Raw genomic sequence first — 27,728 nt, 5'->3', positions numbered from 1 at the left:
GCTTTTTAAAGGCGAAAGCCTTTTCTTGGTGTGGTTGCCCGGCAAGGTTTGTTTTTACACCATGAAAACTATTTTTAATGATTTTGAATAAGATCAGAATGTCAGCAATGTTCTGTCTGGCTGCTGTAAATGGAACGTCAAGTGAAGAAACCCAAAATACGGTTGCGTCCCTGTAGCATGTTGCAGATGGATATATTCAACCATTAAAACTGGACTGGCCACCTAATTACCCATAACCATCCCTCCACCGCAAGTTGCTGCTCCCAGGAGCATGTCACTCCTACAAAAGAGCCTCTCCATGTTCATGGTAGTGGGTTCTGCTCTACTGCCAGAGTCTGTGACCATACAGAGGAAAAGCACCGCCAGGGCACTCTGAGGAGCTGGTTGCCTGCTGCCCCGAGAGCCTACAGGGGCATGTGTGACTGCATCGCTTGGGCAGTGTTTCTAAGGAGAATTCAACACATATACCTCTCTAGACCCTGTATGTTTCCTCTGCCCAAGTACACACCTAGTTTGGTACATATGTCTCTTCACCCTTTCCTATCCAAAAGCAGCGTCAATCCTCTGCACGTATGTAAAGTGCCTTGTTGGCATATAGCTGAATTGGTAAAAGGGACACAGTCTGAATTAATCGAGAGCATCTAAAGTATCTAAGAAACGAAAATACCACTTCTCAAGAAAGGCCTGAGCGGAAGGTGTGAAGACTCTGCTTCAAAAGGCCTGTGCTTTGGAAATAAAGTACGGTCTGGCTAAGGAAAAGGGAGTAATCTGTCTAACTGAAATGAAAGGTCAAGTATGAGGAAAGGACATCCCATTATTTTCTTTAGTATAGATTTAGCAGATAGAAAACCTTTATTCTAATGGGATTTGGCCAGTGTTTGAAGCTCTTCCTGCCTTTATAACTAATGCACAAGGATCCTGGGTTAAGTGGGTGGATTAGGCTGTGGGCGAGCACCCACAGCACTTCACTGCCACAGCCAGGAGCGGCTAGTGACATTTGAAAGTGGTAGGGCGAAACAAGCGCAGCAGGTCTCGGGGCTCACGGACGGCTAACAGGAATAGCTTAATAATAGTCTGTGGCCACTTTCAAAGGTCACTAGCCGCTCCTGAGCACAACATTAAACGCATGTGCACCGCCAAACTCCACATAAAGTCTTTAAAGCTCAAGGCAACATTACATTGAATGCCCCTGTAAACAGAGACTACCTGAATCACTTCACCAACAAAGCACGGGAAAATCGAAACAATAGCACAAACACAACACACGAAAACCGTAAATTAGATGGACCCAGACCCCGTAAATACTTAAGGTTCGGACAGGCACAGTTTGGTAAAAAAGAGACTCAGAATTACACAAGCCACTCTTGATGTTCAGGGAAAAGGTGATAAAAGAATGCGGGACCTCCGACCCTATTCAGGAGCAGACAGGTACCCATGCAGGCACCCACCAGGCACTGCTAAACACTTAACTGCATACGCACAGAGGGGGGAGGGGGGATTGTCCACAGGGTTTCCGCTCTTTAAAGGGCTTTCACAGGCTGATATCACAACTGGTCTCCGGTGGATTCATTTAACTGTAAACATTTCACGTCTTACCTTTGCTAAGTGGTACAAATCCTAACGTGATCTGGCCTTAATAAATAAAGTCATGTTACCTGGGGAGAGCACAGCGTGCAGGGGGCATTCTTCATTTCTCTAGTCCCTCGTTCTCCGGGCTATGGTAGTCCCACTTCTCTCAAGCACAGTGACACCATCATGCATAACAATTATTTTCGGTAGTAATTACAAGTTTTCTTTACAGCGTGGATAGTGAAGTAAAGCGCCAGTGAACCTAACCAATCCTGGAGTGGCTGTTCTGCCATTTTCGGCATGAGAGTAGCGCCATGATTGGTCGGAGCAGGGTAATTCAGTACTCCTTTTTAAACTAGGAGCCTGTGCCTGCAGTCCGCCCGGCTCTTATACAGCCAATATTGGTGCAGGCTGAAATGTGCTTGTCAAGCTGGCCATCGCAAGACAGCCGGCCAATCTGACATGCGCACTTTAGGCAAGTCAATGCTGCTGACAATCAGCAGCAAGAATGGCCTCACCCCCGAGACGATACTGAGTGCACTTGTAAAATGGTCATGTGACTTGTGTCCATTGACCATTTTATCATGAATGTTACGTTTGCTGCAGCTGCCTCCCTTGCAGCAGATGGGGCGGCGTGCCCCCGCCCTAATGGAGGAACCACCACTAACCACAGCAGTTGGCAATGTGGTCGCAGCAAAGAGAATATATTTCTACCCCGAAGAAAGCAGTTTGCAAAAGACCAGAGAGTGGCCTTGAAACTCGCATGCTTTCAGAGAACATGCAGAAATTGTAGCTCCCAGCTGCTCCTCTCTGGAGAGGAGCCCTCACTGATGCCTCAGTAGGTGGTCAGAATTTGAAACGCTCCTTAGACCGAACTACCAGTTGCCCTCCAGAAAGAAGTTTGCAGACTAGAGAGTTTGCATGGGTGTGTGGCAGACGCTTAAACACAAGGGCCTTATTGTGGTTAATTCAGTATTTTGTATTTTGAAATGCAGCCAGTTCCTCTGCTGCCAGGGACCCTGCTCAGCTCACAATGGAAGCCCCAGGGCAGACAGTGCAGGCAGGCTTCTAAGCCAGAACTGATCCACTGTTGTCCTGCTACAAAGATGTGGCCAGAGGGCAGTTTGTCTCAGTTTACTTCAATAAAATGGGAGGCCGCTGAAGCTTAATGTAGCCTTCCATGCCCTTTATTCAGTGGGCGTACAGCATCGTTTATTGCTAAGATCTCTTGATGGGCTGCATGAGCTTCTTTCAGCTGTGCCAAAAGAAGAGCCTAGTTTGTGATGGAATCGGGCCTGGTGTAGCAGCCAAAATAATGTTCAAATTGCAGATGCCTCCATATTTACGGCCAGAGTCAGCATATTTCTTTGGCGGAAATATGCAAAACATGCTTCTACTTACCATTCATGACTATAATTTAGCAATTGTCGAAAACCTCGGAGTAATGCCAATCACGCAGCCTTACTCAGAAATGGCCGCTCTGACTTAGTAATGTGGTCCTCACCATGGCGTCCTGAGACTATATATTGGTATTCATTATTTGGTCTGGGTTCATTAGCTAGTTCATGAGAACACTGCCCTGCACATAAATTATAAGAACAAGTGTTTGCATTTTTCAAGTATGTCATGTTATGGTCTAGTGTTGTGTGACTGCCACGAATCTCAAAACGTATGTGCCTGTGTGCTTTGAGATGTAGCTAGCAGTTTGAGGAGCCTCTCCCTTGCAAATTCATGACTTTAACCCCTTGCATGCTTGATGTAAACGACCTTTCCCATGTGTTCCTTGATATTGCACGCTTATAGGCTAAGCCTGCCCACTGACAAAGAGCTGGATGTGAACACAGTACCATTACCTCGTACTGCTTGCTGTCTCATCGCGACATGTTTCACTGTGTCATGAAGTTTCAATTAATTTTCTAACGTCCAAGACGCTCTCTGACCCACTTCAGGGCCTTATTAGAGGGCAACTCAACGCCATGACCCCCGAGATGCTCTCCGATTGGACCCTGCAGCGTATCAAAGAGCAGATTGGAGAACAAAATCATGAAGTAAGTTGCCCATTTTTTCTTCTATGGCATGCATTTCATGGGGTTGATAACTATGTTTTGATGGGTGTTGTTAAGGAGAGCGTGGCAGCTCTTTCGCTAAGTGGCTTACCATGATTGAGCAATTGTGAAAAAGCAAGCTGTCCCCTACATGGCATGCAGTGAAATCAAGACTCCCCCAGCTTTGCAACGCGTGTGTGGGTTTTTTGAGGGGGCAGGGCTGTTTAAATATTTTGCAATAGTTCCCCTGTTGAAACGTCCCAGTCAGCTTTAAGTGGGGGGAAGCAGGCGGAATTTCGCTTCCTCTTTACTTATGACTTGTTCAGTCCTAGAGATGATTTGTTAAAATAGTCAAACCCTCAGGTTTAATTGTACTCTTCATTTATTGGTAGTGACACTATGAGTTGTTTTTTTAATACACATTTAAAAGAAATGAAAAAGCAGCATTATACACGATTAAAAGAAAGAAGGTAACGGCCGTATCATACTTTAAATGTATGTTGTGTTTTCCTTAGACCAGTGTGTGCATGTAATATTGTGATATATACGTGGCATTTGCTAGTGTTTCGTACATTTTGCTTGTGAGCTTCATATGTGTTTGAACGGTTCGGTGTTTGTAATTAGTTTGCTTGAAGCTCTGGTAGGTGGGCTGGGATCAACGTCGAAGATAAAACCAAAGCAGGACTCTGGTGTCCTGTTCAAAACAACTTTTGTACAGAGGGCCACACTACAAATCCTATCCTCCTCTACCATCACACCCTAAGCAGTACCACTTGTGCCAGGACAAGGCCGGATAATATTCTGCTCCCTTGGTCTCCCCACTATTTACGTTGACGGCGGCCATCGAGGTGGGGCTGACAACACTGTCCGGCTTTAGGCGTAGAACAGAATGCACGATTGTCTGATTCCGTTAAAATCTATGGGTAAACTCTAGCTATTCCGTTCCAACAGAAAACTGCACAAAACTTTATGTACTTCCATGTTTGCACAGAACCAGCAAATGTTGGGGTTCTGCAAAAGATCAGAAATTGACAGGGCGAAATCTTCCAGCACCAAAGCAAGTCTTTGGAAATTAAGAAGTTTATTGTTTGGAATGGTTTGGGCAAATGTGATCCCCTGTGCTACTTGCCGCAATTTCGTGCCCTCTGAAGAAATTCATTTTATTTCACCTGGTACTTCCCATTGTGTTTTCATTTCACTGCCCTACTGATGTTTCCACTATACAATCCCTTGACTTTTGAACCATTTGGCATGCCATAAAGGTACTTGAGTGTTTCTATAATACTGTGTTCTTCCTGTCTGTTAATCTTCTATCAGGGAATATCTATGCAGACCTTTAATATTTTCCTAACTGTCTTTTCTAGATTTGTATTGCTTTGCTAATGTCTCTCATGAGACTTTGCCTGTTTAGCCATTATTTAAACTTTCTCAGTGGTCTCCTCTTTGAGTGTTACCCTTATTACAAGTCTCAGGTTTTTAAGGCATGGACATAATAATCCATCCAGAAACTGTGGAATAAATGTATCCTATTGGCTGTACAGTGACCATGCCACCCTCTCTGTGGAAACTGGCACAGTTACTCAGTGTTTCAAATGTTCTGTTGTCTCTTTGTTTGAAAGCTGAAGATCATAACTACAGACCCCTACAGTTTCAAAGGGACATTTGTAAGTATTGTTTTATCATTTTACCAGCATTTTATTATCAAGCAGCACCTTTCAAAATCTAGGAGGAGTCATTTCTGGCTCAGGACAGGCCTAAAGACCCATTTGTGTAGTCTGTAGCCATGGAGCGTTAGTATCATAAAGCTGTGGAGCTCTTGATTTGGTTAAATGGCTAAATAATAGATGAGGATTGCTACAGACGGGCATTTCCACTAGGGAAGGAACAAAGACGGTCAGTTTGAGAGAACAAGGCGGGTAACCTTGAGCTGTGAAAAGCCAGTTGTTGATCCAACGTTGGCTAGAGAAGATGTGCCTTGTAATCCACGTAGCCTTCTTGTATCCTGTGGAATTGGCTCTTGAACATCTACTGGGAAGGAAATGCTAGACTTCTTTTTCTTTCCTTTTTTAAATACTCTATTTCTGAATTCATACTCTTTTTCCTGAACTATTCTCCTTCCCCCTTGCATTCCAGACGTGAAGCTGTGTTTGCACTGACGGTTGTACAACGTCTTACTACTCTGCCTTGTGACAGTTACGCTGCAGCAGAACATTAGATATTTTGCACCTTCTGAGTCCACCCACTATGAACCAATAGGTGTCATCTGAGAGTGAAGCATATGGAATCTGAGCATTCAATTAGATGAGCAGGTTGTTGACGAGCTCATATTTATGTATCATGTATACCATATTGGGTAGCAGTGAGAAAGGGTAAGAGACCGTGCCGGGTCTTGTGGGCCTAAATGTAGAGCAGCAGCAGGGAGGAGGCAGTTTTTTACAGACTTAGCTACAGAAAGTGCAATATTTGGTTGCTTAATAGGTTCACCTGAGATGTAGGTGCCCTCTTTCTTGACCGGCGTGGATGCCGATAGCATAACCACAGCAATGGTTACTGAAGAACAGCGCTCTCTTAGGCCATGTGAATGGTCTATTCCAATCCTGCACATTTTTATATCACAAATGTAGCCTATTGGGAAATATTTCTGGAAATGCACACATTTCCAGAAACATTTATAAGACACTGAACGTCTTTTTCTATGTTTGAATTATTCTGTTGACGCAAATTTGTCAGCCTGTACCAAGAGCCTAATCTCTTTTTATTTGTTGATGCCCTAAAATTCTCTCAAGGTGAATCAAAATCAGAATGGCCAATGCAGTGTTATCATATTACTCCGAAACACTATCATCTAATAAAGTCTTCGGTTGCATGACCTGGCATGGTGTGTTTGTGAATAAAGGTCCTCCAGACTGGTTGTTATTAAATTAGTTTGGACTCTATATAAACTGGCCCAGAGTCTCGTGGATATTGGTTCATCCTCCGAGGTTATTTGCACCGTGCAGTGGCCACTGATGTTTCCTTGCAACACTCCTGAATATTATTGCATGTACACATGCTGTGTTGTTCTGTTGTAAACACGAGCATTCGTGCTATGCATCTGCACCAAATGACATGTTTGTTTTGGTGCACACTATCCTTTTTTTGTTGTTTTTGGATTTTATCAGTACCCCTAGTCTTTTATGGGTAAGTCCATCGGTACCACAGCAGACCGGTTTGTTCAGTTTCAGAAGTTCTAAGGCATGCCTGTCATGTCTTCCTCGTCAAATGTGCCTTAAAAATAATAACAAGACCAGTGCTGCGGCTGGGACTTTTTTTTTTAAAACCATATTTTATTGCCATTTGGATATTGTCAGTACATACAGTTGTTTGTATGTTCTAAGCTGGTTTCTGGCTTACACATCTTTTCTGTAGCATTCTCGGTATGCCATCGTCAATAACCGCTTAACAACAGAACTATCCCCCTCCCCCCCTTGAGTTGCATGCTAATAGGTAGAGTGTGATAAGTACATGGTAATGGGTGGTCGTGTGCGAGGTCCCTAAGAATCGTGTGCCCTCTAGTGGTGCGAAGCTGGTTGACCCTCTTACCTGCTGTCTGGGTCTGGTTCAGCTGCTCTCTGAGGCGGCTGGGACTTTTACTATCCTTTTATATTCGCTCCTTTCCCCTTTAGTTGTTGTTGTTCTTTTAATTATTCATTGAACTTTCATTGTAGTTTTATATTCATTTTTTTATTATCTTTTATCGGGAAAGACTGCACAATCTTTCCAGTCTGGAAGATCCCTTCCATTTGTCAATATTTGTTCATTGAGAGCATTTGTTAAGATTCACAAATTGACAAATACGCTATTCATCACAGTTCTTTCTTTAAACTGTGAATCACCCAGGCGGCACTTTATCCGATCTGCATAGCCCCAAAAGAACTATTCTGGTCTCTATTCTGAAATAGTGAAAAATCAGGTTGAATGTTATGCTCACATCAGGGCAGACGGTGTGGCATTGAGAAAGGAACCAGACCTTTAAGAGAAGGAACTGGAATAAGGGAGTTGAGGCTTTAAGGAAGCACTATACCTCGAATCTTAAAAACAGATTGCTGCTATGCATTTATAAATATGTAATCGCTTGGAAAATAGTTTGGCCTTTTCAGTATTCCTGTGCCGAAAAAACAGATGCGTTTTTTGGCCCCAGCCCGCGGAGTGTGACATCACCACGGATGAGCAGTTGTTATGCACATGCACACCCGACTCAAGAAGGCGCGAGCAGGAGAAGGGGAGTGTTGGATGGCAAGTTCATTTGCGTGTTCCCATCATTTTAATCATATTGTCACACTTCACACAACCTTGTGGAAGCAGGCCGTCAGTGGTGCAGATGTGATAAATTCTCCCCAGAGGGCTGGAGCTGAGGCAGTGCCTTTTGCTTCGTCACCGACGGTGTTAAAGATTGCAAGCTGCTTAGCACTAGGCTACAACATTCCATCCTAACATATATAATAATCTTGATGCTTCATTTTTTCTTCTTCAGAGGAGACACTTAAATATGAAATTTGGATGGCAGTTTGCAATCATGATGGCAGCATTTTCTTCTATTGATTATGCTGCCTTTTTATGTTTTATTTGTGCAACTGAACAATAATAGTAGTGCTGATTAATTTCTCGTAGAGTTGCATTGATCTCAAGAGGGCTATTTCTCGATATTTATTTTTTTAAAGATAACCAGTGGCTTTGTAGACGATTCCCATTTATATTAAGTGTTTTTTAAGTTATCACATCTAGCTGTCCAGAAAATCTGGCGTGGATCGGGGTGAACCAATGATGGACACCCCTAATACAGTGCTTCCAAGCTGTCCGAGCAACTTCAAGGCCCTAGATCCAGGCTATAAGAGGTGGCCGGCATAAGTAAGAGTTTCAGTTCACACCCAAGGCAAACTAAGCATAGTTTACCTTACAGAAAGCGATAAAGAGGCAATTAAGTAGCATAATGCATGTTGAAAGCAACATTTTCTAATACTATTTTAGCTTACTCAGTTCCTTCTACTGTCTGCTTGAAACAATGTTTCCAAGCAGAGATTAAACCCCTGACACGGGGCGGTATCTTCTCAACTACAGGTGGCGCTCAATTTAGAGGTCCCTCCCCATTTAAGGTCAAAAACAGTGCTGCATGTACTGCCCTGTGGGGTAGCGGGTTCCTGCTGCAGGAAGACTGGTTTAGTCTTTAGTCGCCTGTCAGTTGATTAAACAAGGAACACTTTCTGATATCAGACCATGTTGAGATCTGTGAAAGAAGCTGGTTAATAAGAGTTTGAAGGAAAGAGAACCTAGTTAATTTTGAGAAATGAACGAATTATCTGGAGAGACAGAGTTCAGAGACAAGTCGCTAAGTGTTTGTTCCACGCTACATAATCATGAAGGAATCCTTAATCTAGCAATAAATGCCATTTTACACCTAATACAATTAAGATAATTTACAGATCGATTTGCGGCTGAAGAACATTGGTGTTAATGTAAATGCCATTCGAAAGCGCACAGCTACCTCCAACGGAGGTGTCCCGGCGCTGTCCGTATACCGCTTAGGAACCCTTCCTGGTTTTTCCCTGTGGAATGTCCACTCCTGGGCACCCCCAAGGTGAAGCCAGGCATCCCAGCGCTGTTGGGGCCGTTGTGGAGATTAAGCAAGCTATTGCCCAAAGTTGCAGAGTGGGACCCATGATTAGAATAGGCACCGAGGCGAGAATTATCAGGTCCGAGGAAATTGAGCCCAAGACCCACCAAGGCGAGTATTGAACCCTGGTCCCGGACCAGACCTCTGCATCAGGGTCTTCCGCTCTAACCATTTGAGCCACACTTCTCCACCTTCTTCACCTGTTTAATCTACTCCAGCTTCCCCAAAATTCCAAAATAAGCTTTATTTCTCATCACCATTTCTCAGTCCTCTCATGTAACTGAAAGGATACATACACATCCACCTCCTTAATGGAAGAAAAATAGGATGTATTTTTTTCTAAAAAGACAGCTAAGTAGTAAATTGTTTTTTGCATTTTCCAAGTTAAACAAATATGTTTAATACGTATATATATTAGGGCCACCCTTTTTGTTTCACACTAACATTGGTCATTAAGGATGTCCAATAGCGAAGTTTGATTTCTGAACATTGAAAAATCTTTCGTGTTTTTGAAGCACATTGCCTTATTGTAAGGCTGAACATTTTACATTTGTTCTTGTGGTAGGCACAATTAGCATGTGTTTCAGCGTTATATAAGAGTGTATGTACCAAAATTATTACCTGTGTAATTAGTTTGCTTTGATTCATACCGGCCCCAGAAGCCCACATTGTAAAATAGTATGGCCGCATACAGTTGTATGGACTCTCCAAAAGGATATTGTATTGAAATCCTTGAAACTCATTACACGTGAGAGCTGAAAATACTTTTTTCATTCAATTTTAATAATAATCTGGTGATCTTTTTTGTTTTGGGGTGGACCTCCCACGAGTAAGAGCAGAATCTTCCCTTCTGTGGAGGGTGGCTGTCTGTGGTAGAGTAGAAGAATTAAAAATGTAACTGGGCTAAAGTGACTGGTTCCAAGAATTAAATTGTCTAAGGACTGTCTCTTAAATCCTTAACAGGCAACTTTAAATCAAAGCTGTTTGATTGACTGACTGTTCTCTATTGGATGTTAGGAATTAGGCGCAAGACTGTTGTTACAAGCCTCGCGTAGGTAGTTTGTAGCTCAACCAAGGACATTCTCCACCTTTTTTTTCGTCCTGCGCATCCCTTTGCATAATTGTCACAGACTTTACATGAGTGGATAGCTCAAATAAGTACATTGTTTTCCATGGAAGCTGGGTGGTTTGCTGCTCGTGACCTTAAACCCCCCTCCCCCGACCAGTTTTCATTAGAGAACGTTTGTTCTTCAAATTAGAAGGACCAGACTGGATGTGGACCACACCAGGCTCTGTAGTAGTATGATAGGGTTCATATGACCAAACACATAATTTTGACAAAATAGAGTATACACCTTAGTTGACATTATTACAGCACAGCGCTTGTGGTGTGCTTCGATTGATACTCATTTTCTGTCCTGTCCATCTCGCTTCAGCGGATCTTGTTTAAAGCTGGAAGGCGATCTTTCTACCTAACTAATGGCATTTAGATTAAATTTCTCGAAGGTAAGCTGCAATAAAGAACACTGTGTTCTTGTTGTCAATATCAAGTTAAAGGACCTAGTAATCGACATCTCTAGGTCCTTCTCCTACCACAATGGAGCCAATATCTTAAACTTCAGAAAACATCTGGGTTTCAGACAAACATTTAAAGTATTTCTTTTTGCCTGTCTGATCATAGTCGTGATAATCTCATTAACAACAGCGTCATGCCACCCCTAGGCAAGGGTGATGCTCCGAAAAAGGTCTAACAAACTGCGGATGTCTGCTACACATGGGGTATTACAAACTTAACATAGTTTTAGTGGAACATTGTATCACCTTGGTTTCACAGACTCCAACCCACGTGAAAAAGCTGAGCAAAGCACAAAATGTTAGACAACCTTTTAGAAGATCTCCTTTGTTGGTGTTTTTTCCAGGATCTGATGGTAATTACCTGCTGTTGTAGTGTTTAGCGCTCTCGCTTTGTGCTCATTTCACCTCAGAATTAATGGTCTGGTACTTTGAACATGTTTTCCAAAAGCAGTCAAATTCTAACGATATTAAGCAATTTACTTCCTCCTGTCAGTATGTTAGAGCAGCAGAGTATGGACGCCTAGCTGGGAGGTTTTGTCCAGAGTTCACAATTATTCTAATTAAAGTGTAGTCGTCCTTGACTTAAATTTGTCCAGAGTCAATATTTTTAGGGGTTTAAACCTAGCTGCTTTGCTGTTGGGTTTTTGGCTGGAATAGAATTATGGCTATGCACTTTGTGATGCTTCTCTTGTTTGATTGCATTCAGAGGCAAGCTCATCATTCCATTATAAGTACCAGCAGCTCTCTAAGTGGATGCTCAAAGATGCATTCTAGATACATGGACATGCCATGTTTACAGCAGGAATGCGGAAACACGTCCACTCGACTCTTCACTGCTCACTCTGACCTTTTATGAAGGTCATTGATACCATTGTGTGTTTAGAGACCACCCTCATTTGGACCATCGAAGAGCTGCATAGTCCAGTGCATAATAGATGTAGAAGAGATGAGCGAAGGACAGCGGCAGCTCTCCCCACTGTCCCGCGTCCCTAAAGCACCATTGACAGATGGGCTACTTAGCAATGGTCAGGTGATTTGAAAGAATGCATTTTGTGGAAATATTGGTCCTAAGTATCATAGGAAAAGATCCATATTTTTGAGGTACCACAGGGTGACCAGCATTCTTTAGCCATTATTGAATGACATTTTGCTTGTTTTTGTGAAACATGCTTTGAGTGGTGCCAAGTTGTTGTATTAATGTTTTGTTAAAGTATTTTTAAGAGGTTTGTGTCGATATTTAGGGACAATTGTTTGAATGTGTATTAAATCGAGCAAAACTGCTAATCACTGGCAAGCAGTGAACACATCTCCAAGCAGCATTGCAAGATTACAGCTTTGTCCAGCTCTCACCAGAAAGGCAATGGGCCCGCCAGTGCATCTGTGAATCAAAGTGTTGCACAATTAAATTGCTGAAGAACAAGAAACCTAAACCTGGGTGGCAGCAATCAATCACACACCTGTTAATACACACTCTGCACTCCCATGAACAATCTTGCAGCAGACTTCTGAGAATTAGTGGAGACATTCTAATTGATTCTGATTGATACTATGGTGTATGAGTAGCCAAACTGACTGGAAGAATAAATGTGTTATTTAAGTGAATTTGATTATGTTGGGGCTGTAATCACGTTTGTGATTTCTTGATGTGGATGTACAAATGAAGGGAAATAACTTTGAGCTTTGACTGTCGTCAAATCCTGTTCCCATCACTTTGGGGGACTGTGAAAGGATGCTTGAAATACCCTATGGGGCTTCATTTAAAAGATGGGGATGCTGGCTGTTTCCAGGTAGTTATTGTGTTTTGAGTGCCCTCTCACTTTCTTGCAGAGCACGCAGCGGTTAGCTGGAGTTTCACAGGCGAGTCACTCGCTAACTACCCCAGTTGTTTCAGTGGCCACCCCAAGTTTGCTGACACATCATGGGATACCATTCTCTGCCATGCCTACAGCATACAACACAGGTATGTATAACTTGCTGTGCTAATATCTCCACGTACCAGAGCATGGGCATGTGTTATAATGCTATATTTGAATATTCTTTGAAGAAACATGTCAATGTCTGTGAAATTGTTGATTCTTTTGGTGATTGTGTACAAGTAGACCGTGTTTGTGGTGCCGGGGATTCTTTCGGTTTCAGCCTGCGCTTTTCAAGGGGTGAATTGTGGCTCGTGTGGTCCCAGGGAAGTCAGCGCAGAATCCCATGAAACTTACATAAAGATTTGTTGTCGAATGATTCTTCGCTCACTCCACACTGTGGATGGCTCTCCCTTCCCAGTGGTGCCGATGAGGAGGCGCAGAAGTTATTTGGTTCAATAGACCTTCAGGAGAACCTGAATCATCTTGAGCCTGCATGTTACCTTGGTCTTTTCAGGTCCAGTCTTCAAGATGTTGAATTCCTCACATTTGCAGCTGAAATTAAAGATTGGGAAGAACCAGCCTTCCAAGTACCAGACACAAAGACCTTCCCTGGTAGTTATTTTAGATAGTTGTTCTTCCACAACGTTGATGGCTGAGCCGGAACATAAAGTTGATCCATACCATGCATTGCAGCTTTTGTTGGAAGCCTTAGTCTTTGAAAGATGTCCTGGTGGAAGCCGTTCAAGCAGTATCTTAGGGAGCCCTGCGTATTAACAATATACAGTCAAACTGTGGATTGGCTTCTTGAAAAAGACAAAAATATTTGAATTTAGGAGATATTTGTTTGTATGGCGTACATGAAAGTACAGTGAAGTGTATGTTGTGTGCTGTTCTGAAATGTATGCATGCATAGTGCTTCAGCCCTGGAGGGTCCAAGCACTTAAGGACACATAACATGTCTTGGAGCAAACCCTTGCAGTTGGGGTCTAGAAAGTTGGACTGGGTAATCCCATTTCTAGTTGGAGTTCCCATGTCTGGTCCCTTTAGAAGAGAATCCTGTGTGTTGACTTGACCTTGGGGCACTGTAAGTCCTGATCTTTTTCAAGAGCCCCTCATGTTACACATACTTTCAGGGTTCATAAAACTTCACTGTAGACACCTTCTGACAGGAGTGATCGATTCATCTTGCAGGTGATACTTTTTTATCCTAGGCTCTTATCTGTATGAAGCACTTTATTGACATCAGTCGGGCGCACTGGAACATGCCTCATAGCATTGAAATCAAAGCAGAAGCACTGCTAGTTGTTGCCCCTATAACCTCTGGAGTCTCTCGCGCTGCTAATGAAAGAGGGTGATGGCCATTAGGGGGCATGCAGGGGCTGCTGGGATTAGCCGCATGTCTACTGTAGCATTCACACGAGACGAGCAGAAAGAAGCCACGCTGAAGAAAGGCAGCACCACACTTAGACAATAAAAGGATCAAATATGCAAAGGCGATATGGAACTTTGTATCCACTATAATCTCTTCAAAAAAAGAGGGTGTCCCTTGATTCTGCACACTAGGTAGCATGGCTCCTCTGCACTGAGAACGGGCTCCCCTTATTTGAAGGGATAGAGGTGTTGTCCACTTGGCCTTAAATGGCGACCGTGCGACGCAGGTGAGTGTGACCCACTTGTGGGACACCCCCGCGCCGCACGGCCACCAGCTGCTGCGTGTGCCCCTTGCCTGCCCTCTGCCTCGCTGCTGCCTCGTTTGCCGGCTGCCGCCGCTGCGAGTGTTTTTGCCCTTGTTTTGACGGTTTTTTGTGCTTGCTTGTGTAAACTTGGTTTAACTCTCTTTTTGGCCCTGTTTTTGCGTTAATTTGTGCCTGTTTAATTGTATTAGCATTTTTCCCCGTGTTTGCTCTCCTTCCTTGTTGTCCGCCTACCGCGCCGCCCCCGCCCTCCCTTCCCGCCACCGCCGCTTGTCCCCGCCCCTTTTTTGTCTTCTGTAACCCTCCCCGCTCCCGCCTCCCAGCTGCTCCGCCCACCCGCGCACTTCGCCTTAAATGGCGACCGTGCGAACGCGCAGCGGTCACGCGCAGCGGGCGCGCCGATTGTGCGCCGAAGGCGCGCCAAAGGTAAGCCCGTCTGCGCCCGTCCGCGACCGGATCGCGACCAGCGCCAGGACCCCTGGACCTCGAAGACCTCGACCTACCCGCCTGACGTACTCAGCCGCCACCCTCATCGCTCTCAACACCGGCCGACTCCCAGAATGCCACCAAGCCACTCCAATACGCACCCACGGACCTTTCAGCTGCCACGCCTGCAAGTTCTCCTGCATCCGGACCAGCCCCGCACCAGCACCCGCCAAGTCGAACTCCAGCAGCACCCACCTCAAGTGCATCCTGCTCAACACCCGCTCCGTCCACAGACACGCCATCGAACTCTGGAACCTCCTAGACGCCACAGCCCCTGACGTTGCCTTCCTCACGGAGACCTGGATGAACGCCTCTTCAGCTCCCGACATCGCCATCGCTATCCCAGAGGGCTACAAGATCGTCCGGAGGGATCGCACCGCCAACCAGATGGGAGGAGGCATCGCCATCATCCACAGGAACACCATCCGTCTCACGACCAGCACCGACAACACCCTGACCAGCGCCGAACACCTGCATTTCCAGATCCACACCAACCCGAACACCACCCTCAGAGGCACCCTGATCTACCGACCCCCTGGACCACGCACGCAATTCAGCGAGGACATCGCCGACTTCATCAGCCCGCATGCCCTCCCCTCCGCTGACTACATCCTCCTGGGAGACCTCAACTTCCATCTGGAGAACAACAACGACCACAACACCAGCACCCTGCTCGACAACCTCGCCAACCTGGGACTCAAGCAACTGGTGTCCACCCCCACCCACCTCGCCGGACACACACTCGACGCCGTCTTCTCATCCAGCACAGACATCGACTTCAGCCACGCCACAGAGCTTCAATGGACGGACCACAGCTGCGTCCACTTCACCTTCAAGAGAACGACGACCCACCAACACCAGCAACAGACCGCCCGCAGAAGCTGGAACAAGATCACAGCAGACCAGCTCGCCACCTCCCTGAGCCAACACCCTCCTGCCAGCTCAGCGAACCCCAGCCAGGCCGCCGACAACCTCACGAAGTGGATCAGCAACTGCGCGGACCAACTCGCCCCGCTGAGGACCCCGCCTAGCAGACCCGGCAGCAAGAAGGCCCCATGGTTCACCGACGAACTCAAGAGCTCCAAGAAGAACTGCCGAGCCCTCGAGAAAGTCTGGAAAAGGGAACCGACACCGGACAACAGGACCTCCTACAAACTTGCCACCCGGAAACACCACCAGCTGATCCGCGCCGCCAAGAAAACAGCATTCAAGGACCGGTTGGACAACAACGCACACAACTGCAAGGAACTCTTCAACATCGTGAAAGAGCTTTCCAACCCCAGCGCAGGAAACAACGACATCACCCCATCGCAAGACCTCTGCAACTCCCTCGCCTCATACTTCCACAACAAGATCACGGACATACACAGCAGTTTCAACAACCAACCAACGCACACCACGACCGACCAGCCACCCCCCCCCCCACCACCACCCTCCACGCCTGGACCCCGATCAGCACCGAAGACACCATCCGCACGATGAACTCCATCCACTCCGGATCACCGACCGACCCCTGCCCTCACCACATCTTCAACAAGGCCGACGCTGTCATCGCACCCCACCTGCGAGACATCATCAACACCTCCTTCGACACCGCCATCTTCCCTGAAAGCTGGAAACACGCCGAACTCAGCGCTCTACTCAAGAAACCAACAGCGGACCCCACCGACCTCAAGAATTACCGCCCCATCTCGCTTCTCCCGTTTCCAGCCAAAGTCATCGAGAAGACCGTCAACAAGCAGATGGCCGCCTTCCTCGAGACGAACGGATCCCTCGACCCCTCACAGTCCGGCTTCCGAGCCAAACACAGCACCGAGACCGCCCTCATCGCCGCCACCGATGACATCCGAGCCCTGATGGACAATGGAGAAACAGCGGCCCTCATCCTCCTAGACCTCTCCGCGGCATTCGACACGGTCTGCCACCGCACCCTAGTACGGCGCCTCAGCAACATCGGAATCCAGGACAAGGCGCTGGAATGGATCATCTCCTTCCTCGACGGAAGAACACAGCGAGTCCGCCTACCACCGTACAAGTCAGAGGCCTCCGAAGTCATCTGCGGCGTCCCCCAAGGATCATCCCTGAGCCCCACCCTCTTCAACGTCTACATGAGCCCCCTCGCGGCCATCGTACGCAAACACCACCTCAGCATAATCTCCTACGCCGACGACACCCAGCTGATCCTCTCCCTGACCAACGACCCCGCCGCCGCCAGAGCCAACCTGCACGAAGGGATGAAAGAGGTAGCCGAGTGGATGACGACCAGCCGCCTGAAACTGAACTCGGACAAGACGGAGGTCCTCATCCTGGGCTCCTCACCCTCCGCCTGGGACGACTCCTGGTGGCCTCCCGCCCTGGGCACCGCACCCAAACCGACAGACCATGCACGAAACCTGGGCTTCATCCTGGACTCCTCCCTCTCCATGACCAGGCAAGTCAACAGCGTCTCCTCGGCGTGCTTCAACATCCTACGCATGCTACGGAAGATCTTCTGGTGGATCCCCACAGAGACCAGGAAGACCGTCACCCAGGCCCTCGTCACCAGCCGACTGGACTACGGCAACGCCCTCTACGCCGGGACCACCGCCAAGCTCCAGAAGAGACTCCAGCGGATCCAAAACGCCTCAGCCAGACTCATCCTCGACATCCCACGATCCAGCCACATCTCCGGACATCTGAGAGACCTTCACTGGCTCCCCGTCAACAAGAGAATCACCTTCCGCCTCCTCACCCACGCACACAAAGCCCTACACGACCAAGGCCCGAGCTACCTCAACAGCCGAGTCAACTTCTACGCTCCCAAACGCCACCTCCGATCAGCCAACCACGCCCTCGCCGCCGTCCCCCGCATCCGAAGAGCGACTACAGGAGGAAGGTCCTTCTCCTACCTGGCCGCCAAGACCTGGAACTCCCTCCCGTCCGACCTGCGCCTGACCCAAGACCACCTCTCCTTCAGGAAGAAGCTGAAGACCTGGCTGTTCGAGCAGTAGCGGCACCCCCCCCCCCCCCCCCCCCCCCCCCAGCGCCTTGAGACCCTACGGGTATGTAGCGCGCTTTATAAGTGTCACTGATTGATTGATTGATTGATTGGTTGTTTCTGGACCTCTGAGCGGCGTGTCCTTACTGGCCTCTTCTCCGATCTGGACAACAGATGCCAGCAGAGGGTTCAGCCCCTGAGACCATGAATTGCCATGAAGTCCGCTCGCTCCCGTGCACCTCTGTGGAAAGTAGATTGCTATACCAAGAGTGACATGTGTCAGTCTGAAATGAAGCCAGCGTGCCGGCACATGTGTGCTCTATTGTGGGGATACGCCTCCTGGATGAGTTGATGACACTTTGTGTAGGGTGGCCATACGTCCCGCGTTTCCCAGACGGTCCCAGTTTTCAGTGGTCTGTCCCGACACTTTTTACAGATTTAAAAACATGTCCCTGTTTTGGGAAGAAACTTAAGTTGTCCTGCATAGCAGCGGGGAAATATTAAAGATATTTTAATTTCCAGAGGCGAAAAGTAATGTTATCCTCCAGGCGCCGCAGGAGGAGGTCATTTTGAGCCACAGTTTGTGGTACCAGCGGATGGGGGAAGGTAGCTCGGGGGCCGAGAGGAGGCCATGCCGCTGCGCCTTAGATTATGTTTTGTAAATGAATAGTTTAGAAAAACAAGCACATTCAGCTTGCAGGGCAAGTCTGAGCTGGGCCCAATTCTGCAGGATACCCCAGTGCCGCAATCCTTTGCTTATTGAAGCCCCAAGTGTACCCTCTAGGTTAAAACCTTCACTCTGTCTGCTCAGGTACACATGTAAACGTGCCAGAGATAAAGCTTCTAAAAAATTGTATAACTTCAGTATTCAGTAAGAACACTTTTCACAGTGTTTGAACATACACTCTGTGTGTTTATATGTATAAAATACACGTTTCTTATATATACTCTCTCTCTCTCTTTTCTTGTGTCCTGGCCCCCTTTAGTCCGACTTCTTTGTATCAAATTGTATGGCCTGTCTCAATTTTTGATTTTCAAAATCTGGTCTCCCGATCTTTGTGCAACACCGTGCTTAAGGAGCCAGAATAAAAGGCCACCATCGCCAAGATGCGCACTAGAAGTGCCGGGCCGTGTTTATGACTCATGAGAGCATGTGTCATTCCATCCAGAGGGTGTGGTACCAGCCGGCGCTGCAGGTTGGCAGCAGTTCAGAGCCTCGCTGCCCTGTTTGTCATGGCTGGGTGGGATCGAGTGAAACTGAAGACACCCAATCCTGGGTGTATGGCATGTTTGGCTTCTAATAAGAGTGTGAAGTGCAATTAGACAGTTTCCTGTAGTATCCAACCAAGCCGGGGACAACTGGCCATGATGTGTACCGAGAGATGAGGCATGACACGATCGGGGTGCCCAGTTCCCTAAAAATGTACTAGCGATTTAAAAAAAATCTGTGAAAGGGAACTGTTCTGTGTTCATTGATAGACCGGAATATCAGTGTACGAGACTTCCCGTGAAGTAGATGGGAAACCGGAAGTGTTTCCTTTCACTCCCCCGGGAAGTACGAGTGTGACGAATTTTGAAAGGTAAATGCCATGTTGAGTAATCGAGAGGAAATACCCTCTTTAGCATATAGCAGCCAGCACAGCGAGTTGAGTGTTATTGAATTCCCAGTGCAGGGTGCTTTATTACCCAGTGCTTTAAATGGCACGGTACTGAGTACCAGCACTTTTTTTTGGAGAGTTACAGTACCTGCGCTTCTCAAGAGAGACGTAATACTATTACTTGGAGAGTAGTGGCACGTCTCAGACATAAACATGTACTCTGGTACAGGGTACCCACACCTCTATTTTTCAAGTGCTGTTGTTACCCATTCACACAACAGGGCGGGGGAAATGTGTGGCGCCCTCACGTGGGCGTGTTTTGTGTTGCAGTTTTATAATGTTCCTCTTTATTTTATTTATTTGTGTTTCTTGTTTATGGACTGAGACGACGAGGATCTGGGTAACCAGGAAGGAGTCCTCTGGGCAGTTAAAGGGCCGGCCTAAGACGTGTGTGCGAGCGGCCTGCAATCTATTCACCGCGGTCGCAGGCCTCATATGCACCCTGGGGTCACAAGCGGGCAAAGCAGACCCGGGGAGGCCCTGGGGCTCACCGGGGATGCTGGGGTGTGACTGCTGTGAAAACGCCTCAGGACCGGGGCATGCACACGTTAGCTTCATGTGAAATCCGGCCTCTCGGCTGCCCCCTTCTGTGGGCACTGCCACTTGGTGCGGTGCCACTAGTTGCCAGGAATGGGTGACCGCTTCTGGGCGGGACATGTGTTGCCAGTAAATGACAGCGAGGGGGGCGTTTGTGTTGCTGGTGGCTGGCTTCTCTCCTGAACTTTGTTTTTCGCCCTTGCAGATTACCAGCTCACCAGCGCGGATTTAACCTCCCTCCAGGCGTTCAGCTCGCCCAGCGGCCTGTCGCTAGGCAATGTGTCTGCCTGGCAGCAGCAGCAGCAGCAACAACAGCAGCAACAGCAGCAGCATCAGCAGCACCAACCGCACCACCAACCGCAGCAGCTCATCCCAGTGTCTCTAAGCAATTTAGTGTAAGTATCGCCTTGTGCCGGCGAGCGCGTCTCCTCCTGTGCTGCTGTCCTTTCCGAAGCCAGAGGGGCTGCAGTTTGTCGAGGGCTTTTCTGCATTTTGTCCTACATTTTCTTCTTTTAAAATATATGCAACTTGGTTGGAAAAAGGGCGCTTTTTTACCCCAACAGCCCCACTATTTATATGTTGCCCTCCTGACCTCTTGCAATATGTGTATTTGTGTGTTTTTAATATTTTGAGGCTTCAAACTATGACGCACGACGTTCGATGAGAGGAGCAACACTGCCACCTAGTGTGTAAACATATAAATGCGCCATGTTTTAAATGAGAGGGAGTCCTGAAACTTGCGCCCGTTTCCAATTATTTGGGCTGACTACAGAAACTGTTTTCAGTCAGTGTCTCTAGGAGTTAAGTTAGTTCAGGGGCTGCAGGCAACACCGCTAGCAACAACAAGCAGTAGTTGTCCTTGGGAGTCATGAAAACGATTTACTCTACCTACGTGTGTGTACTGATTAAGGGCTACATCATGTAGATTTGGATGCTAAATCCAGTAGCCAGCCGTCACAAGGTTTCCACCAGTAATGGAATATAATGTATCCCTAGCCCAATTACTAGCTATTGAGTTTCATGGGGTGTGAGGACAAACCGGGGCCGCGTGATGATCCCAAGAAGGGTAAAGTGGCAAAACACGTTATTTCCGACCGTGCGTGGATTAAAGCTGATCGGGTGCCATTGTTTTTTCCCTCCATTTATTGTTGCCATCAGGAGAGATTCAGCATGGCTCATAGGAAATATGTAATAAACTGAAGTGTTTTTTTTAAAAGTAAATATTTAAATATTGTAACCTTGCCTATATTTTGATTAGATTCACATTAATGCAAACATCACAAAAGGGCACAAAGAGGGGGACATTTATGTGACAGCCACTCACTTTAGTAAGCAACCAGGTATCTCAGCTTTAAGGGCACCATGTGGAACGAAGGAGAGGCAATGATTGGGTGACTGTGGAGTAACTGAAGAAACCTACAGTGGAGGAAACTCCTCTCAGTTAATCAGTGATAACATCCTTACCTGATGAAACCGAGGAGTCCGGGAGAGAGAGAGAACGCGTAACTTGCAAGGAGCAGCCCCCGTTCTTCTGATGGCTTGAGCAAAGAAACAGAACTTGTCTGAGGCAAATCTCTCGTTGCCCCACAAAGAAACCATGCAGTTCCGTATCGCACACCACAGATTGTGCAGGGACTTGTGTAATCAAAGACGTGAAAGGAATGAAAAACATAAATAAGGCTGTGATTTTCCTTTTTTGGGGCCATTTTCAGGGACAGTGCAGGCTTTGGGCTCTGCCCCTCTACACATTTTCAGTGCATGATGAATGCCTGTTAGACGGAGAAAAAGTCAGCAAAGCTTCAGCAACTCTTTTTGTTTGTTTGTAGAGCTGCCTACTTCTGTTTCCTCACTGGGTTGCCATAACGTAGCCACGTTACTCCCATGACCTGCTCCCATCATATTATCAAACATCCTTGGCAATTATGCCAGTGTCTTAAGTTTGGCTAATTTTCCACTTGTGACCTTGGGCACATCTCAACCATGTGGCACAACAAAACCACGGAGTTGATTTCTCCAACAGAGAATAAGCCATATAGGGCCAGATGTAGGTCACCAAATACCGGTCGGTAACGGCCGATTTCGGCCGTTACCGACCGGTATTTGGTGATTGAGATGTTGGGGGGCCTATATTTTACAGAATCAGTAAATTTACTGAATCGGTAAATTTACCGATTCTGTAAAATACCGATTCGGTAACTTTACAGAATCGGTAAATCTATATGTAGGTGGCACTGCAAACAGTGCCACAGGCCCCTAAGAATTCGTTATTTACCATGTAATACTATTGCATGGTAAATAACGAATTCCTGTGTACATGCACGTCTGTGCATGTACACCTGTGCCATGTGGCACACAGACATGCCCTAAGGGCATGTATGTGTGTCACATGGCACACAAGCCTGAATTGGGGGTGCAACAGGGTGTCAAAGTCACATCCTGTCCCCCTTGTCAATTCGGTAATTTTACCGAATCGGTATTTACCGATTCGGTAATTGCCATTGATTCCTATGGACCTCAAGGCCCATAGGAATCAATGGCAATTACCAAATACCGATTCGGTAATTACCGAATCATTCCGATTCGGTAAAAATTACAGAATAATTACCTACATCTTATTTACCGAATCTAAAATACCGAATCTGTAAAATTCGGTATTTTAGAGTCGGTAAATAAGATTTACCTACATCTGGCCCATAGCTTCTGGCTAGTTCATTGATGCAGAGATAACCACCAGTATTACTTATTTACTGTTGTCGCCCCCGTGAGGGGATATGTTAAAGCCTGGACCATTTTTCAAACATCAGTACTGTGGCAGCAACATCCTGGGTCCAGGGTCTTATTCACCACTAGTACACTAGTCCCTCTTATGCTACTGGAAGTGGTTCTGCTGTCGGTCTCTTTTGTCGTCTCTCCTCCCACCAGTCCCCTTCCTGTCAGCTCCTGGAGTCTGGGTGTCTGAGTTGCATTGCAGCCCTCACTAGTGCTTTCTCTGCACTACTTCCGTTCCTGACGCGGGATTGCTCCCTCTTCGGCTTTAATGTTGCCTCAGCACTGATCGAGAAGGAAGGCAGCGGACCCAACTTATTCTGTCCCCACCATTGTAGACGGAGGCTTGGGCTACCAACACTTTTTACACAATCAGCCACCCCAAAAGAAGTTTATATTATCTCTGTATGACTTTAGGTGTGCCAAATGACTTCCTGGGCGAAAATATTTTTTTGTCAGTTTGCCTTTGTGTGTTGGGTTTGAGGGGAGGATCGGCGCTGTATTTGCAATGGGTATCTGTTAATGGACGAGGTGTATGTGAAGTGATTTTGCTTTATTCTGAGAATTATTTGCATGTCATTGCCTCAGTTGTAACAGGTTAAGTCCAATTAAATGAACAAACAAGAGGCCAGTGTGTGGCGTAACTATACTCTTAAGGATGTATGCATTGAAGTAAAAAGGATGGAGACAGCCTGGAAGAATGATGATGTCCAATCAAGAAATTGGTTTCTAAATCCATGCTTCAGTTTTATCAGTTTGCATCTGTTATTTTAGATGATCCCGTTTATTTCTAGTGGGAGTCATTCAAAGATCCCAGTTAATTTCATCAGCGAAAAGTTAAATTTTATTACCATTCCAGAGTGGTTTATTTTCATTTAGTTTCATATGTGAAGGATTTTTCCACTTATATATGATTTGTGAAGCATTCTCCTCTTTCGACTGAAAATTGTGCTGTGGAAGACTTAAAGAAATAATATACATGGGATCCTGCCTTTCTCTATAAAATTCCGTCTCTAATTTCCTAATTACAGGCGACTTTTGACTTTTTTAGTTGCCTGTAATAAAGAAATGGCATTGCTCCTCAACTGTAAGAACTTAATGCACTTGAGTTCTGACTTAACAATGCTTTCTGCAAGAACAAGCAGCCAAGTAAAAAAGGAGGACATGGAGAAAATTACAGCTACAGTTTAAAGAGTGAAAATGAAGATTGAGTTTTTCTCCTTCTGTTCGCTTTGTCTTGATGAACAGTGATCAGCAGAAAGGAGATATTTATGGCAACAAGTTTATTTTTTGCACGCTTTAGGTATTTTATAGGAAGGTTGAGGGTGTGACCATGTACTATAGGGAATAATGTACCCCCTGAAGTACATTATAAGGATATTGCATGTCACCTTGGAGTTCCATTCACTTTAGAAGAACTCTGCCTTCTTCTGTTATCGCATTGTGCTTCTAAAGTGTTGGATTCGCTGAGCCTGATCCACTGAGCCTTCCTTTCTTTAAATTAAAGATGAGGGACTGCAGGCAATTTCAATCAGTGTGACATATTGGCAGCCTGCTATCTCAGGCCCGGTGTTAATAAACCAGACTGCCATTGTTTGCTTTCGTTTCCTCAAACACTGAGATATTGAAAAAGCCTCATGGAGGAAAAGAAAGGGTAGATTAATTTTCTGTAACACTTCGTCTTAATGTCACTTCCAGGAAGCAGTCCAGAGCACTATAGAGTGCACTCTGTGCAGGTAATTTACAACTCAGTAGTTGTTTTTCCTGCCTATAAGACTGTTTGTGATGTGTTGATATGGTTTTATTAATAATCATCTGCGGAACATAATTTGGGTGTTTCTTGTCAATCACTTTCCGTAGCTTTTTTCCATTTCTAGAATGATTTTGAAGCCTATGTGCCCAAAACGTTTGGGTGTGCTGTCTTTGATTAAAATTTGCTCTTGAGCTCTTATTCTGCCTTTGTCGGGGGTTACAGTGGCGTATACACAGGAATTCCCATGGACTCCTAGCTGAAGTTCAAATTCACGCAAGCCAGAGATTTATCTGTACAATAATATTTAAAAATGCATGGACACCAAGATGAAGTTGGTATAATGGTCTGTAAACCGTACCATTAGCAATACATACTGCACTAAAACCCTTGAATAGATTGTAAAGGAAAGTGTAAATGCAGGTTCTATTGATCTGGATCATTGCTTCCTGGCTTTACAGTTGCAGTATGGGTTCCAGTCCCTAAACATGAGACGACACACTGTAGTAGATTGCTAAAAACCCAGATGTACCAATGTGCCTTCAGCAAACTCTTCCTGAAGAAATCTAGTGCAAGTACACTCGAAACCCTAATGAACTAAGTATAAGTAGTAGGGCGGGTCTGAGCAATACTCTTAAGGACAATGTGGGCAGATTAACTGAATATCCGGAAGCGACTCTGAATGGGGGAAATTTAAACAAGCAACAGAAGAATTGGACGAAGTGTAGAAGACCTCACCTAGGGAATTCACCTTTATGGGAGACTAGGCTAGAAGGCAGAGCAGAGCGCCTCTATAATAACGTCGCCAATATAGCAGACTACTTCAGCATCATTCAAGATAATTGAGAACATAGTTCGGATGCTCTTCCAGATAATATGCTATGTTGGTGCTAAGGGCCCTGCTCTATCTAAATATGGGGGAGCACTATCTCACTCATACAAATATCTAGGTTAATGCTGTGGACATGACACAAAAATGACAAACCAGCTATGGGACAAAGCCTATGAAGAAACGGTGAGGTTGAAATATACCCAGTGAACTTATCTTCATATGCAGTTGTTATTTCTTGATGGAACCATAGCATGGCTAGAAAGGAGCACAAATCTTGCCCAAGATGAGAGGTAGTAGGGTTAGATATTTACCATTTGGTAAAAGGACGTAGAGTCATTCTAACTTTTAAGGTGTAAGGACACATTTTTGTTCAAGAGATTACTATATGAATCAAAGTTGGTCTGTCCAGCATTTCCCATTAGGGATGGCTTCAGAGAGAAAACTCTGAAAGCAGGGCAGGTAAGTTTTCAAAAATGACTTAGATCCTGCCATACCGGTTTGCCATGGTTTGAAAGTGGGTCTAAAGCCAGTAATTCCAGCAGTGGACGAATGATGTGGTTAAATAGATATCAGCAGAGCTACCTGAACAAAAGAAAACAATAGAGTGGAGCGTCGATACAACTGATTCAGGAATGGGAGGTTTTATTACTCCACACCTGTCTGATAACTGACGTCCCTCCAAAGGGATGAGCAATTATCAAGAAATAGAAGACAGAATATTACCAGCTAATTTGGACAATACATTACGAAAGCATCCTTGACCTTCTTTCCTCACCTGGCAGCTTGACATGAAATATACAGTCCTGTGGATGTACGTATATGTGCAAACTGAAGTGTCTTGCGAGTAAGAAATGATGGAACGCCTTTGGCTCCTGATGAACTCCGTAGAACTTTGACATAAGTGTTAGAGCAGAATACAGTGAAGGCTAGTTTAGAATTTTGAGTTTGCAGTTTCACACAGATGAACAAAGATGTATAATACTAAGCTCCGTGTGCGGCATAGTCATTACAACGTTGTTTGTTATTTAAAAAAAATAATAATACACTTCTTAAAATAAAAGGGCAAAACAAATTAATGTCTGCAAAATATGTGGTATATTATTTTATTATGTTCTTTGTGAAAATTAAAAGTAATAGAAGTAGATTAACTAAGGGCCACAGTATTTCTCAGATGCCAAATTTCTAAATGGTTTAATACAAGTTTCATCCTATTATAACTTTTTAAAATTAATAAGCATATAGATATTACAAGCATTATGAAGGTATTTTGCTATTTGAATTGTAATGTATTTTTCCCTCTTTTTTCAATCCTCTCTCCTTTCTGTAACTCTCTCTCATTCTCACCTGCTCTATCTTACACATTTCTTCTGTGTCATTCCTACTATTTCACACCTCTGTGACAACTACATCCTTTTTACTATGTAGATCTGGTGGTCAGTTGCACCACACTTTGACCGTAAACACCAACACCGACATCAGCATAAAAAAAGAGCCCCCATCACCGAATCGGGAGCGCAACACCAATACCCCACTCTCCTATCAGCAACAGACAAAGCTTGAGACCATGGGGCGCTCACCCGTCGACAGCCTCAGCAGCAATGCCAGCTCCTTCGAAGGCAACGACAGGGACGATAACCGAACCGACTACAGCACGACCCTCGGACTCCTACGGCAAAGTGCAGAGTCTGATGGTGACAACTCATCCATAAAGCGCATGCGACTGGACAATTGGGTAACATAATGACCCTTGAAAACCCATCAGTGCTGACTGCTCTTACCCCTAGCGGTAGTGGGCATTGAGAGCAAGGGAGGGAGCTGTCGTCATCTTTGAGGGAGGGGTTTGGATGGGGCATATTATATACTGCCTGAGAAATAGCTTTAGGGTTTTGTAGGCGTTTCTTGTACTCCAGTGAACCAGGCAATGTTTGCAGGACATACTGTACTCCATGGTGATGAGCAGCTAAAATGAAACTCATCCATCTATCTATCTATCTATCTATCTAGCCTGGTTTACACCAACACTTTACTTTTCCTGTAAATAATTCAGTCAGCAGTCAGTCCCTTTGATGGTGCTTCTAAAATTCCTATCTTGATTGCTCACAGTAGGTCTTGCAGTGAGAAATATAATCATGAAATCAAGCAACATTTTTCTTAATTGATTCCAAAAGTCACATACTAAATACTTTGACACGTATGTACATAAAGCACCATTTGAGTGAACTGTGAATCACAACAGACACGTAGAGTTGATCCTTGGCTGCTCAACCAATGTCTTGTGCTAAGCCCTCCCATCCACTCGCTTGAGTGCGACCCTAGAACATGGTCAGCCTAAG

General features: G+C 45.6%; 1 protein-coding gene across 4 annotated transcripts in view; it reads left to right on the top strand.

Annotated features, from left to right (window-relative positions):
• Nucleotides 1-27,136, top strand: part of MEF2D (myocyte enhancer factor 2D) — a 456,242-nt gene extending 429,106 nt beyond the window's left edge. For 2 of the 4 annotated variants that reach the window (XM_086947639.1, XM_086947638.1), the window contains 4 exons: nucleotides 3,519-3,617; nucleotides 12,667-12,799; nucleotides 20,253-20,442; nucleotides 26,821-27,136. In XM_086947639.1, the coding sequence (XP_086803765.1) occupies nucleotides 3,519-3,617; nucleotides 12,667-12,799; nucleotides 20,253-20,442; nucleotides 26,821-27,136 (738 nt within the window). The remainder of the gene's footprint in view (nucleotides 1-3,518; nucleotides 3,618-12,666; nucleotides 12,800-20,252; nucleotides 20,443-26,820) is intronic. The other 2 variants (XM_086947641.1, XM_086947640.1) reach the window with 1 other exon arrangement.
• The last annotated feature ends 592 nt before the right edge of the window (nucleotides 27,137-27,728 follow it).

Source organism: Lissotriton vulgaris, chromosome 12 (genome assembly GCF_964263255.1).
Source record: "Lissotriton vulgaris chromosome 12, aLisVul1.2, whole genome shotgun sequence".
Classification (NCBI taxonomy): Eukaryota; Metazoa; Chordata; class Amphibia; order Caudata; family Salamandridae; genus Lissotriton; species Lissotriton vulgaris.
The sequence above is the reverse complement of the archived record's forward strand: the minus strand, read 5'-3'. Positions and strand labels throughout refer to the sequence as shown.